The sequence below is a fragment of the Prunus avium genome, chromosome 4 (genome assembly GCF_965620075.1).
Source record: "Prunus avium chromosome 4, drPruAviu1.hap1.1, whole genome shotgun sequence".
NCBI lineage: Eukaryota > Viridiplantae > Streptophyta > Magnoliopsida > Rosales > Rosaceae > Prunus > Prunus avium.
Window position 1 is genome coordinate 19,370,708 of NC_142287.1, and position 13,412 is coordinate 19,384,119.

A 13,412-nucleotide genomic window follows, 5' to 3' on the forward strand; every position below is an offset into this window, starting at 1 on the left:
ATCCAAATGGAGGTTTTATTGTTTTGGGTTGATTTGGTAACAATTCAAGCTAGCAAGAATATATCTTCAAAGTTGATCCATATATAAATAAAAATTTTACATTAAAATGTATAACTTTGATCAATCAGAAAATTGGGATTTTGTAAGATATACAAACATGATTTGATGAGGTGATAGCTTTCACTACCTACCTACCTACCATCCAGCATTGTGACTGTTACGTGGTTTACAGTGCAGGATTGGTCTTGCTTGCTAGAGGAAGAATCTGTTTCAACTGGATTTTTATTCCTTTCTAGGCAAAAACCAGGGTTTTTAGGCTGAGGCATTGTTGCAGTTTCACTACTCAACATTAAAACCACAGACGACATTGTAGGCCTATCTTCCGCACGCTCTTGGACGCATAAAAGTCCAACTTGCATGCATCTCAACACCTCGGAGGGGGAACACGAATCCCCAACTGAGGGATCAATTATTTCCGACCCCCTTCCTTCTGTCCATAGCTTCCAAGCCTGCAAAAGTTCCAAGTCATTTTTTCTGTTAGCAGTGAATCTAGTGATGCATAGGCATGAAATGAAATGAAATCTAAAGTTTTTTTTTCTAGATTGTGCCTTTTTTTACTTACATGTCCTAGGAGGTTAAGCTCATTGTTTGAGTAATAAAATCCCCTGTTCTTTTTACCACTAATGATCTCCAACACTAGAACACCGAAACTAAAGACGTCAGACTTGATCGAGAAGAGCCCGTCCATGGCATATTCAGGAGACATATATCCACTGCAGATCGCCAATAAAGTGAAATCAGCATATATGGTCAGAAAAATAGAAAGCTTATTGTATATGCAGGGCGTTGGTACTTACTATGTTCCCACAACTCTTCTGGTATTGGCTTCTGTCTGATCCCTACCAAATATTCTAGCCATTCCAAAGTCCGAAATCTTTGGGGTCAATTCTCCATCAAGCAAAACATTGCTTGCCTTGAGATCCCGATGAATAATTCTAAATCTAGAATCCTGGTGAAGATAAAGAAGTCCTCGAGCAATCCCACAAATAATCTCGAAACGCTTTTGCCAATCCAGCATAGACCTTTTTGCTTCACCTGCAACAGTTATCATCAACTTTTTTTAGTTCCATCTCAAGCTTGGTTATTAAACTAAGATGTAGTTGAGCAAGGCACTCACTGAACAAAACAGAATCCAGGCTTTTGTTCTCCATGTATTCATAAATCAGCATCTTTTCATCCATATCAATGCAGCAACCAAGCAGTCGGACAAGATTTCGGTGCTGAAGCCTTGCGATTAACTTCACTTCGTTTTTGAATTCTTCAGTTCCCTGTCCAGAGTTCTTCGAAAGTCTCTTGATGGCAACTACTTCACCTTCTACCAACGTACCCTGCAATTGGATTAACCACATTACTAAATCTGTCCCACGTTGCTTCTGCAATTTGTTTAATGTATGTATGATCGGGTGATTGATTTTAAACAAAATGTTCTTACCTTGTAAACACAACCAAAACCACCCTGTCCCAGTTCATTTTCATCAGAAAAGTTATCCGTAGCCACTGCTACAGTGCTAAAATCAAGCAATGGCAACTCTAGCTCATCATTGCCCCTTTCACCTGAGTAGCTCTCCTTCTTACTTGTGATAACAACCCCATTTAGCAGAAAATCCTGGCTTCTTTCATTAGGACCTGTTCATAAGTAAGCAAAAAACTTGTACCTCAATATCAAAGTTTTGAGCTTCATGGTTGAATGGGGAGTGATTGGCTGGTACTAGGTACCAATCTACAATACATAGTACATTGTCGATGTTTGACGAGATATTTGGTCGACATTATCAAATATCAACAATGTACTCGAGACTGTAAATTGGTATTGATTCCAGATAATCTTTACGATTGTTGAGTATGTAGAAGTTACTTGGTAGTACCTTTTTGTTCTATCCTTCCTCGGTTCATAATAGCCAATTTCCTCCTCCATACAAAACAGATAGCAAGTCCTGCTAGCAGAATGCCAATACCAACTACAATGCCTACAATCATGATTAATCGTTTCGTTTTCCCATCTCCATCTGAAATGAACATTACTGTACATAGTTAGTGATCATATTTGATGTTCTTACAAAATGTATATTTCTTCACTTTAGTAAGCGTCCTATTTGGATCTAAGGTGGAGATTGGAATGTTCTTCAGATATGCATGTGGCATAACATTAGAAATGTGCACGAAAACCATGCTACCAAAATATCCCAAGGAGGGTCCCTCCAAATAGATGTGACAAATCATACCTAACCACGGGCAATTTGGCCCACATATCTGCAGCATTAATTGGTGAACAACTAAGAGCATTCATGAAATGGAAAGATTGATAGACCTTTGACATGAGACAAGTACTAAACCTAAAGCTCCTACATATTTTGGACCATAGCACCCACAATTTTACACTTTGCACTAAAGTTGTTAATATTTTGTGGAGAAAAACAGAGGCCGCAACGAAGAAAGATGCAACTAATGGGAAGGACCGAAGGAGAGATGACACAAATCACTTGAGGAACTATTACATCTCTAATATATTTATATAAAAATAAAAAACACAGGCAATATAGGTTTTTTTTTTTCTTCAAAAACCTTTTGCCAAGGCAATAGATAATTTCACAAAAAAAATAAAAATAGACAGGAGATAATTTCACATTAAAAAGAAAGGCAGCATATAAAAAAATGACAATAGACTTTGCAAAAAAAATATATAAAAAAAGGCAGCACATTTCGTGGTGAAAAAATCAAAAGGCAGCAAACTTCCCTTAGTGGGCCATATAAATATAAGTTAATTATTGTTTTATCTTCAAAACTGATTTAGGCTATAGCCCACCACAGCCTTGACTGTGGTTTCGCCCCTACTCAAAAGAAATATCGGCTCGTAAATTTAGATTAGCAATTTTGCACTCATCGTTCTCCATTCGCACTTCAAATTGAATATTTCACAATTTTTTGTTAAAATTCCTAACATAAATTACACCACATTGGACTTTTTAATCAAAAGGTCTAATTTTACCTTGACTAAATTCTTGAGTGGAACCCCACAGCATTATTGTCCCGCCTGAAAAATTCAGGCCATCTGCCGCTGTATTACTAATTTCGCACAGCGAAGATTGATAAGGACCGGTGGCCCAAGAAAACCTAACCAAGTCAAAAATGTCGGCCCACTAGCCCTAAATTTTGAACCAAGAGCTACCTAAAACATTGTTTAGTATACCAGGTGCCATGTGATCGTCTGAAAAAGCAGTAAAAAGAAATAATGACGGCCGTTTGTCCAAGGCTCTTTTCTTAATTTTTCTTGTTGGGGTGGGGGATGGTTAATAACGGCACTAAAAATTAAAAAGAGATATTTAGTTATATATTCATTTTTAATAGTAATGATATAGATAAACTCTCGTATCAAAAAAAAAAAAAAAAATATAGACAAACTCCATATCATTTAATTTTTATAAACAAACATAAAAAATGACAACTGACCCAATTGAATTTATTAGGTTGTAAATGGGTTTTGAATGTGTTTCTAAAGTCGATTTTATATAGGAGTTTTTTTATAATTTAGGCCTCAATATTAGGTATAATACTGAATCTCCCAATTAAAAAAGAATCAAATAGAAATTCTAATTGAGGAAAAAGAGTGAAGCTGTCTTCACGAAGAAGAACCACTACCACCAAACAAATGCATAACACATGATGCAGACTTGAAGCATGAAAATTGACATATAATAATAGCTAATAGTACATATAGACACCTCACTCACACCTGTGACGCGAATTTCCTCTCTCTCTCTCTCGTTTGTTGGGGTTTGGTCGTTCTCACTCGTCGGATAATCATATGATATCCTAGCACACTCGACATAAACTTTAATTACCCCCGAAAATGATACACAACTACAAAACGATGCATGCATAGTAAGAGACTTGTAATTTAAGTGATTACGAGTAGTTATTCTATATTTGAGATTCTCCAACAATATCACTTGCATAAAAACAAAACGATACATGTATAAGGCTTTACGTTCTTGGATGTAAGTGCGATTAGTAAGGGTTTAAAAATAGTCTTTTTCTCGAATTGAAAATATGGATTTTATCTAATTAATTATGTGAGTGACCAAAATTCCTAACAAAATCAAACACTGTGACCAAAATTAAAATAGAGACAAAACATATAGACTAAAAAACATATTTTCCTAACAATGAAAAATAAAGAAAAAGGGGAAGGTACCTAGTTCAGAAGCTGCCAATCTCACATAGAAATGTTGTCCACCTTCTGCATATTGCCTCATGTCCAAGAGCTCCCCTGTCCACATGGCACAGCCTGAGCCTCCTCCAACTGATATCCGCGCGTCGGAATACGCCGTGCAATTACAATTCTCCAAACACTTTTTCTTACACGCCTCCAGGCTCATGTTCATGTCCACAAAAGCGCCGCCGCTATCCGCCAGCTTCATTTTCCCCAGAGCCAAAAACTTGTCCTTCGAACACTCCAAATCCGTTTTCCTCACGCACCCATCAGACCCATCCCTCAAATCCCACGCCTGCAAGTTCTTGGGCTCAAAACCCTTCAAGCACTTGCAAACCGGAGAAGCATTTGAGTCACAAATGCCGTACGGACCACACTCCCTGTAATAGTCGCATTGGTCTTTTGGGGCGTACCAAAATTTGTTCCAAATGTTTCTACTTTCGATCCACGTCAGGCGTTGAAGCTCCCCACTTGGGTTCACAATCAATCGTGAATAAAACGACTCTGAATTGTTGCGTACCGAAAAAGAGTAGTAGACCTCTTCTGAATTGGCCACGAAATTGAATTGGAGACCGTCTAAAAGTGCCATCTCCGGCACACCGCTGAACCTCTCCCCGTTCCAGGGGCCGCTTCGGTACGTTATACTCTGTTTGTTTCTCAGGAAAACCTCCGGGAAACCGCGGTAGTCTAGCGTGAAAGAAAAGTCACCTGTTGATGGGTCTTCTGTGCTTTTCCATGAGGTTATGTACCTGTCCAAGTTTGAGCTTAAGTTCCACCCCAACTTCATATCTGGCAGAAGAGTGTCTGTTGGGTAATCAAAGCTCTGCCAGAGGAACTGGTCTTTCGGGCCGTTTCGGTTTAAATTCCCATCTCTGAGGACCAGATTGCCGGAATCTAAAAGCTGAACAATTGGGTTCCTAGCTTGGGTTTCATTGGAGGACCATGTGATGTTTCCATTTTCACCATCAAGAAGGACAAGGTTGCCATGGTCACCAATTTTGAGTGTTGCTGAGGATGAATTTGAAATTGGGTTGTCTCTGTTTGCTACCCAAACAACTGTTTTTTCTTGGATATTTTTGTACCAAATTCCCAAGTACCAACCTGAAGTTGTGCCTGGCTTGAACAAGCCCAACTCAAAGACGCCGCCGGCGGAGAAAAGGGTTTGGTTGTTTTGGAGGAATTGAGTGGAAGACAAGGTGTCTTTGGAGGTGGCAAGTGAGAAGAAAGTGAGTAAAGTGAGGCTGAGAATGGAGGAGCAGAATCGGTGCTTTGTTGAAGCTCTCATTGTTTCACAAAATGAGGAGGCTTCTGTTGGGGAAGAAAGCATATGAGGACGGCATTTGGTCATTGGGTTTGTTTTTTTTTCACGTGGAAGACATTTGGTGTTCATTGATAGGTGAAGAGAAAGAGAGATGTTGACTTTGGCTTTTTTGTATGTTTCTTTTGGTCTCTCTTGTTTCTTTGTAGTTTGAACACAACCAGCTTAAGAGGATATTTTTATTGAGTTACTTGTAGTTTCCCAATTTACCTGGATTGAGTTAATTTTTTCTTTTTTTTACCCTCCACTTTTCAGAGTCAATCACGATACAAAACAACCAAACCCTAACATATCATTTCAACATTTTCACAATACACTTTGTGCGGTGAATTAACCCTAACTTACCCTTGTAATTTGCCATTTCACAACGGGGTGGAAATGCTCTAAGTAGCCTTGTCGGGTTTGTCTTTATTATTTTTACCCACTTTTTTTATTTTTTTGGTCTGAATCATGAGGTGGTCCTGGATGGACCCCAACTATGGATGGCATCTTTAAACCTACCCGCCTTTCTTTTCAAACCAAAGAAACTACAAAAAAACAAATCTAGGCCTCAACATGCCATTCTTATCATCATCTAAAATAGACCGCATTTTTCGCCCACCTTTCGATTTGGTTGATGATAGTGTGTGTGGAAATTTGGAGCTACGTGCGGATGCAAGTCTCATCTTTTTTTTTTGGGTCAACCATGTACTAGATTCCAAGCCAAAAGGCAAAACGTACTGTGATGAGGATGAGCCAAAACGTTCACAGTTTCCATTGGTCAAATTTTGTATGTTTGACCAGATTTGTTTTACTAATCTAATATAGTTGGCATAAGTTTGCATCACATTGTTGTATTACCATAAATTCTATTCACATTCGATAGCGGTGTTTCAGATTTATTGAGTGTTTTTATATGAACGATATTCTATTTTAATATCCTAATTTAAATTATGGACAATGAGAATTCGAATTTGGGTACAGAGTGGGGAGCACATTCGTTTTAGCCAACTTGGTTCAGCCCATATCTGCAAATTTATGTTTGCAAAATATTTGGAGCTTCAAAAAGTGTATTCATATAATTTCAAAGTGTTACGTAAAAATTAAAAAGAAAAAATTTCGTAGAAATTGTGAATGTAAATAATCCCTTCATATCATCAATATATATATATATATAGAATCACCAGACTCATTGATATTGTATAGATAAAAGGTAGACGATTTTCCGCACAGGGAGACCCTGGTCGTGGTGCACATGTTCTTTATATTATGTCTTCTTCTTCCTTTTTTTGGTCAAATTATATTATGTCATTCACCATCAAATGAATTGTATTTTTGTCATTTTTCATATGGAATATGTTTTATTAGTTTAGGTCCTTATCAGAAGAATCATGCATTTCTTATTTAAATTCAGAAATCATATTTTAGTTTTGTTTATCATAATCAAAATTTAAGATTTTGGTCGTGATCAATGATTTTGAATCTTCCTTTATTATGTTATTGACCATCAAAGTCATTGATTTTTATAAAATTTTAGAACCATCTGAATTATGTTTTATTTCAGTACTCGTCATTGACCAACCAAACAATCTTTTTTTTTCGGACAAGGGCGATATATTCTACATTGCCTTGACTAACTGACATAACCCAATCTGCAATAAACAATCTTATTTAAGTTCAAAACTCGTGTTTTTCTTAATTAGGAGAATCCTAGCCACTATCATAAATTTGTACTTTCTTCTTCTACTTTCTCCCTCTTTTTTTATTCTTCTATAATATCGTATGATGATTGAAATCATTCATTTTAAAGGTGATCCTAAAAAATTCAAAAGAAATAAATCAAGTACCGCCTTGTTCGAAAATGTCTCAAACTTTGTATTTAATTTATATTTTCTATATAAGCAAATAGAAAAGAAATGAGTTAGTTCTTTTCTTTTCTAATTAAAGAATTATATTGGCTACCAAAAATATAACGTTTGGGTTTCTGGAATTTGACTGATGGGGAAAAGTTCAGCAACTGTTATATAGGTTAAGTCTCAAATATAATTATCTGTTATATGATAAATTAGTAGGGCATATTGCAGCATGCAATTTTCAGATAAGATTTGAGAAAAATAATGAAGAAACTTGTGAGCTAGCATTTTGATCTTCTACAAAAACTGGACTATGACGTGCAATTCTTTTCTGAAATATTTTTGTTCCTGTTGTCAGGCGAAGATCATTTGCTGCTTATTTCCTTTCTCTTTGTTTAAAAGCTTCATTAAAGTTAATCTATGTGTGTTATAAAGTTTGATGATAAAGGTTCTGTGAAATTCATTTTGCTGTACTCAGTTCGTAGTACCAATTGAGATTGCTGCAACTGAAAACTAATGCGAAATTCCCCGAAATGCTATAATAAGGAGTTTCGAGTGAGGAGCTTATTTGAGAGGTTCAATCTTACTATCAACAAATGTGAGAAAATCAATGGACTTAAACATTTTAAATGGTTTGATGGTGGGATTGAAACCCTCAAATAAGCTCCTCACTTTAAACTCTTCATTGTAGAAGCTGCTGTAATTCCCTTCCTAACTTGGGCTCTAAGCACATGAAATAATAAGGGTTTTTCACATGTAAGCCCATAAGTAGGGCCTAAAATATAGAAAAGCCATGCGATTTTTTTTTAGGACAAAACCATACGGTACCTTGAGAAAAAACCCATTTTGACTTTTCAAATGGACCAAATATACCATACAAGCCTTGAAAACCCTAAAGATTACAACACTACCATCAGAGTTTTCTTTCTTCTAAAAATCATAATGCAAAGATAATAATGATATTTCACACATCATGTCATTTTTGGGGTTTTCCCTTCAATTTATAGCTTTTAGCGTTTATATGTCAAAATTTCTTGGTTTTTTCATGGGGATTTGAACCTGAGACCATTGGTCTGCAAGTCAAAGTCCTTTTTTACTAAGCTAGACCTCGTTGGCAAAAAAAAAAAACATTTCTTGATAGATATAATTGAAAACATTAAAAAATAAAACATACCGGACGTAGAGGCTACTTATTAATTGAAGTACTATAAAAATTTTGATTGACAAAATTAAAATTATAAGTCCTTTTTAAATGTAAAACAGCAAACTACAGGGACTCAATATGTAGACCTATGTCAATTAGGAATCTTTGGGATGGACATTAATTCAATTAGGAAACTGGTCTATGTCCTTATTGAATACGGAAATTATATTCAAGCAGGAAAATTATCTTGGAAAAAGTGCAAAATGTTTACAGAAACACTAGGAAACCTTTCCTAACAAGAAAAAGTTTCCCTCGCCCATAAATATGACAAGTTCACAACACAACACAACCCACCACATTGCTTTTAGCTATTCTGCTCTCTGTTTTCTCTCTGCTTCTTTATTTGCATTCTTCCATTGAGAAAAACCCTCAAACTCTCTCGCTTCATCTTCTTCGATCTTCTGCTTCCTCGTTACGATGAACAACAAAGCTCATCAATCTTCGGACGCTGGGGGTTCAAAGAGGGACTTCACTACGGCAATCCTTGACCGCAAGAAGGCTGTGAATCGCCTTGTTGTGGATGAAGCTATCCATGACGACAACTCTGTTGTCACGCTCCACCCAGAGTCTATGGACAGGCTCCAGCTATTTCGTGGGGACACAATCTTGATCAAGGGAAAGAAAAGGAAGGACACAGTCTGCATTGTAGTTGCTGATGACAAATGTGAGGAACCAAAGATAAGGATGAACAAGGTTGTCAGAAGCAACCTACGGGTTAGGCTTGGAGATGTCGTTTCTGTTTACCAATGCGCTGATGTCAAGTATGGAAAACGTGTTCACGTACTTCCTGTGGATGACAGTATCCAAGGGGTCACTGGAAATCTGTTTGATACATATTTGAGACCTTATTTTTTCGAGGCCTACCGACCCATGAGGAAGGGTGATCTCTTCCTTGTGAGAGGAGGGATGAGGAGTGTGGAGTTCAAGGTTGTCGACACTGACCCTCCTGAGTACTGCGTGATGGCGCCCGACACCGAAATCTTCTGTGACGGGGAGCCTGTGAGAAGGGAGGATGAGGAGAGGTCATTAGATGAGGTTGGATATGATGATGTTGGTGGAGTAAGGAAACAGATGGCTCAGATTCGCGAGTCAGTGGAGCTGCCGCTGAGGCATCCTCAGCTGTTTAAGATAATTGGTGTGAAACCACCCAAGGGTATTCTGTTGTATGGACCTCCTGGAACTGGTAAGACTCTAATTGCCCGTGCTGTGGCTAATGAGACTGGGGCATTCTTTTTCTGCATCAATGGACCAGAAATCATGTCGAAACTGGCTGGGGAGAGTGAAAGCAATCTCAGGAAAGCTTTTCAGGAAGCAGAGAAGAATGCACCATCAATCATCTTTATTGATGAGATCGATTCAATTGCTCCGAAGAGAGACAAGACAAATGGAGAAGTTGAGAGGAGGATTGTTTCCCAACTCCTGACACTCATGGATGGACTAAAATCCCGTGCGCATGTAATTGTTATCGGGGCTACAAATCGTCCAAATAGCATTGATCCAGCTCTCAGAAGGTTTGGAAGATTTGATAAGGAAATAGATATTGGTGTGCCAGATGAAGTTGGGCGTCTTGAGGTTCTGCGTATTCATACCAAGAACATGAAGCTTGCTGAAGAAGTTAATTTAGAAAAGATAGCTAAGGACACACATGGTTATGTTGGTGCTGATCTAGCTGCTTTGTGTACTGAGGCTGCACTTCAATGCATCAGAGAGAAGATGGATGTGATTGACTTAGAAGATGAGGAAATAGATGCCGAGATACTTAATTCAATGGCAGTTACAAACGAGCACTTGCAGACGGCTCTTGGCTCAAGCAACCCATCTGCTCTTCGTGAAACAGTTGTTGAGGTGCCGAATGTTAGTTGGAAAGATATCGGAGGTCTCGAGAATGTAAAGAGGGAACTTCAAGAGACGGTTCAATATCCAGTGGAGCATCCTGAGAAATTTGAGAAATTTGGAATGTCACCCTCAAAGGGAGTTCTTTTCTATGGCCCTCCTGGATGTGGCAAAACGCTTCTCGCCAAAGCTATTGCCAATGAGTGTCAAGCAAACTTCATCAGTGTCAAGGGACCTGAATTGCTTACAATGTGGTTTGGAGAGAGCGAGGCCAATGTACGAGAAATTTTCGACAAGGCCCGTGGATCTGCTCCATGTGTCCTGTTCTTTGATGAACTTGATTCCATTGCTACACAGAGAGGTAGCAGCGTAGGCGATGCTGGGGGTGCTACTGATAGGGTACTGAACCAACTCCTTACAGAAATGGATGGAATGTCTGCAAAGAAAACTGTTTTCGTTATCGGGGCCACCAACCGACCTGACATTATAGACCCTGCACTTCTACGTCCAGGCCGTCTGGATCAGTTGATTTACATCCCTCTCCCTGACGAAGAATCTCGCTATCAAATATTCAGGGCTTGCTTGAGGAAATCTCCTGTTTCCAAAGATGTGGACATCAGAGCCCTTGCCAAGTACACCCAAGGATTTAGTGGTGCTGATATAACAGAAATATGCCAGCGTGCGTGCAAATATGCCATTAGAGAAAACATTGAGAAGGATATTGTGAGGGATAGGAGGAAAAATGAGAACCCTAAGGCTATGGAGGAGGATGTTGATGATGAAGTAGCAGAGATCAAGGCAGCTCATTTCGAGGAATCAATGAAGTATGCTCGTAGGAGTGTTAGTGATGCTGATATCCATAAATACCAGGCATTTTCTCAGACATTGCAGCAGTCAAGAGGGTTGGGAACAGAATTCAGGTTTGCAGACAGAGCTGCTGGATATGACCCTTCTGCAACTGCTTCTGCTGGGGCTGATGAAGATGACTTAAACAGTTAGGATCGTTTTGTTTCCCGTCTTTTTCGTGTTTGAATTCCAGTTTTGCTTTAGAGAGAAAACTCGTAGATGAATTTTGAGCTGGTTGATGACAGCATAACATATGATTTGGTTTGATTGTGTTTTTTCTTTTATTCTGTCTTTTCTTGTTGTATTTGTAGCTAGAAATACAAACTGATTTTATCTACTTTTTGGATCAAATCTCTGTGGTTTTGTCTTATAATTACTAACAATAATTTCATTCAGATGGAGTCCAATAACTTCTTTTACTGCACAAATGGCTTAAACATCCTATGTCATCATTTTAACTTCATTCATCAAATTACCTTTTAAGCTTTTAGTATAGATGAGTATAAATTTCTAGTCACTTTCAAGTTCAAGGATTTAAGACATACAACTAAGCTATATACTCTTCTCTCAGCATAGTTTGCAAAACTTAGGTTTGTTAAACATGAAGAAAAGAAAAGGAAGAAAAAAGAAACCACGAAGCTAGAGAAGGCATGAAAGAAATTGGGGAAAAAAAACGCCAATGTACTTGCATGATGCAGAAGCAATGGCCTCTCCCAAACCATAGAAAACCACAAGGCTAGATCAAACTAACCCCTCAGTAGCTGCTGCAGACTAATACAAATAAAGAAGAATTAGGACAGAACTTTGAATCATTTTGTACACTTGTGTGGTTACAAACTTTTGATGATTAATTTCAAGCAATTAACTCTGCAACTGTGGTCCAGCTCGTATACCAAATCCCGGAGGAGGCTGAATTCTTGCAACTATGGCAGACTTTGCACCGTAATCTGCATTTGGTTTGAAGTAACAGCCATCTGCATAGCACAAAGACGAGAAACAGTACACGTTGGATTCTTATTATACATAACATATTGGCATGTGGCTTGCTAGGCATTTTTAGGCCTTCAATTTCTCCTTCAAGCATCTCCATGACTTTCTCCATAAAAGGACAATCAGTAGGCTTCATATGCATGCACGATAACACAGAGACGATCACACAAAACTACAAAGGAATGCAAATTTGAATTGAATGCTCTGAAAATCCATTCAAACTCTTTCTTCTCCCTGCCATTTCCATAAGGAAAAAAAAAACATTCCGAAACTACAGACATGTACGTTATAAGAGACACCGCCAACATTTTTATACAACATCTCAGGAGCAATATAACCAAATGTTCCTCTTTCTGCAGTAAAAAGAAACCATGAGCCACACAAGAGAGATTTTATACATACATTTCGTCACAGCTTAGGCACAAAGTCATAAACAATAGCGCGCTTTGATCCTTAACAGAAAACAAAAGCCGATTTGTGTTTGTCCTCAAAACCTCTGGTCATCTTTCTAATGTCTTAGAAGAAGTCTTATTGGCATGAGGTTTTTATTACTTTGTAGATGATCTTGAATGGTATTATACCTTGACCAGTGCCTTTTTAGCCATTTATAGATACAAGACATGGTTGATCCACACACCAATTTTGCTCCACCGTGGGCTTCTGTGTGGGATCATCACAAAAACAATCTCATATTTTTGTTATTTTTTCTTTTCTTGAGTTAAGTTCTTTCAGAAACTGTCATTGTATTTTGTTTTTAGTCAACTTTTCATATAACTTTTTTTCTTTCTGGGACTCGGCACTTGGCACAACATTTTCGTTAGTAATTGGGAAATAACGATCCATAACCCTTTTGGATGAAGTAATTGAAACAGAAATGTTAGGAAACACATTTATACACTACATTTCCTTTATTCTCTATTTGTTTCCCTTCGATAAAATTTTGTTTTTTTTAATCAATACTATGTTTCATCAAATAGAGACAGAAATGTTAGGAAACACATTTATATACTAAATTTTTTTGAGGTAATTTTTTTTCATTACATGTATAAATGTAACACGATGAAAGTAGAAACAAAACCAAACAAACCATCTTTTTTTTTTTTTTTTTTTTTGTAACGG

The 13,412-nt window shown here is 37.7% G+C and overlaps 1 protein-coding gene and 1 pseudogene across 1 annotated transcript; one reads left to right on the plus strand and one right to left on the minus strand.

The window, feature by feature from the left end:
- Positions 1–61: 61 nt before the first annotated feature.
- LOC110767392 (receptor-like serine/threonine-protein kinase SD1-8) lies at positions 62–5,662 on the minus strand. Its single transcript, XM_088252204.1, has 7 exons — positions 4,253–5,662; positions 1,926–2,066; positions 1,493–1,686; positions 1,178–1,388; positions 858–1,095; positions 623–773; positions 62–509 (listed from the first exon to the last, which is right to left on the minus strand). The coding sequence occupies exons 1-7, from the start codon at positions 5,658–5,660 to the stop codon at positions 192–194; spliced, it is 2,661 nt and encodes an 886-aa protein (XP_088108330.1). The 5' UTR covers positions 5,661–5,662; the 3' UTR covers positions 62–191.
- A 3,279-nt stretch (positions 5,663–8,941) lies between these two features.
- Positions 8,942–11,518, plus strand: LOC110748577 (cell division cycle protein 48 homolog pseudogene; annotated as a pseudogene).
- The last annotated feature ends 1,894 nt before the right edge of the window (positions 11,519–13,412 follow it).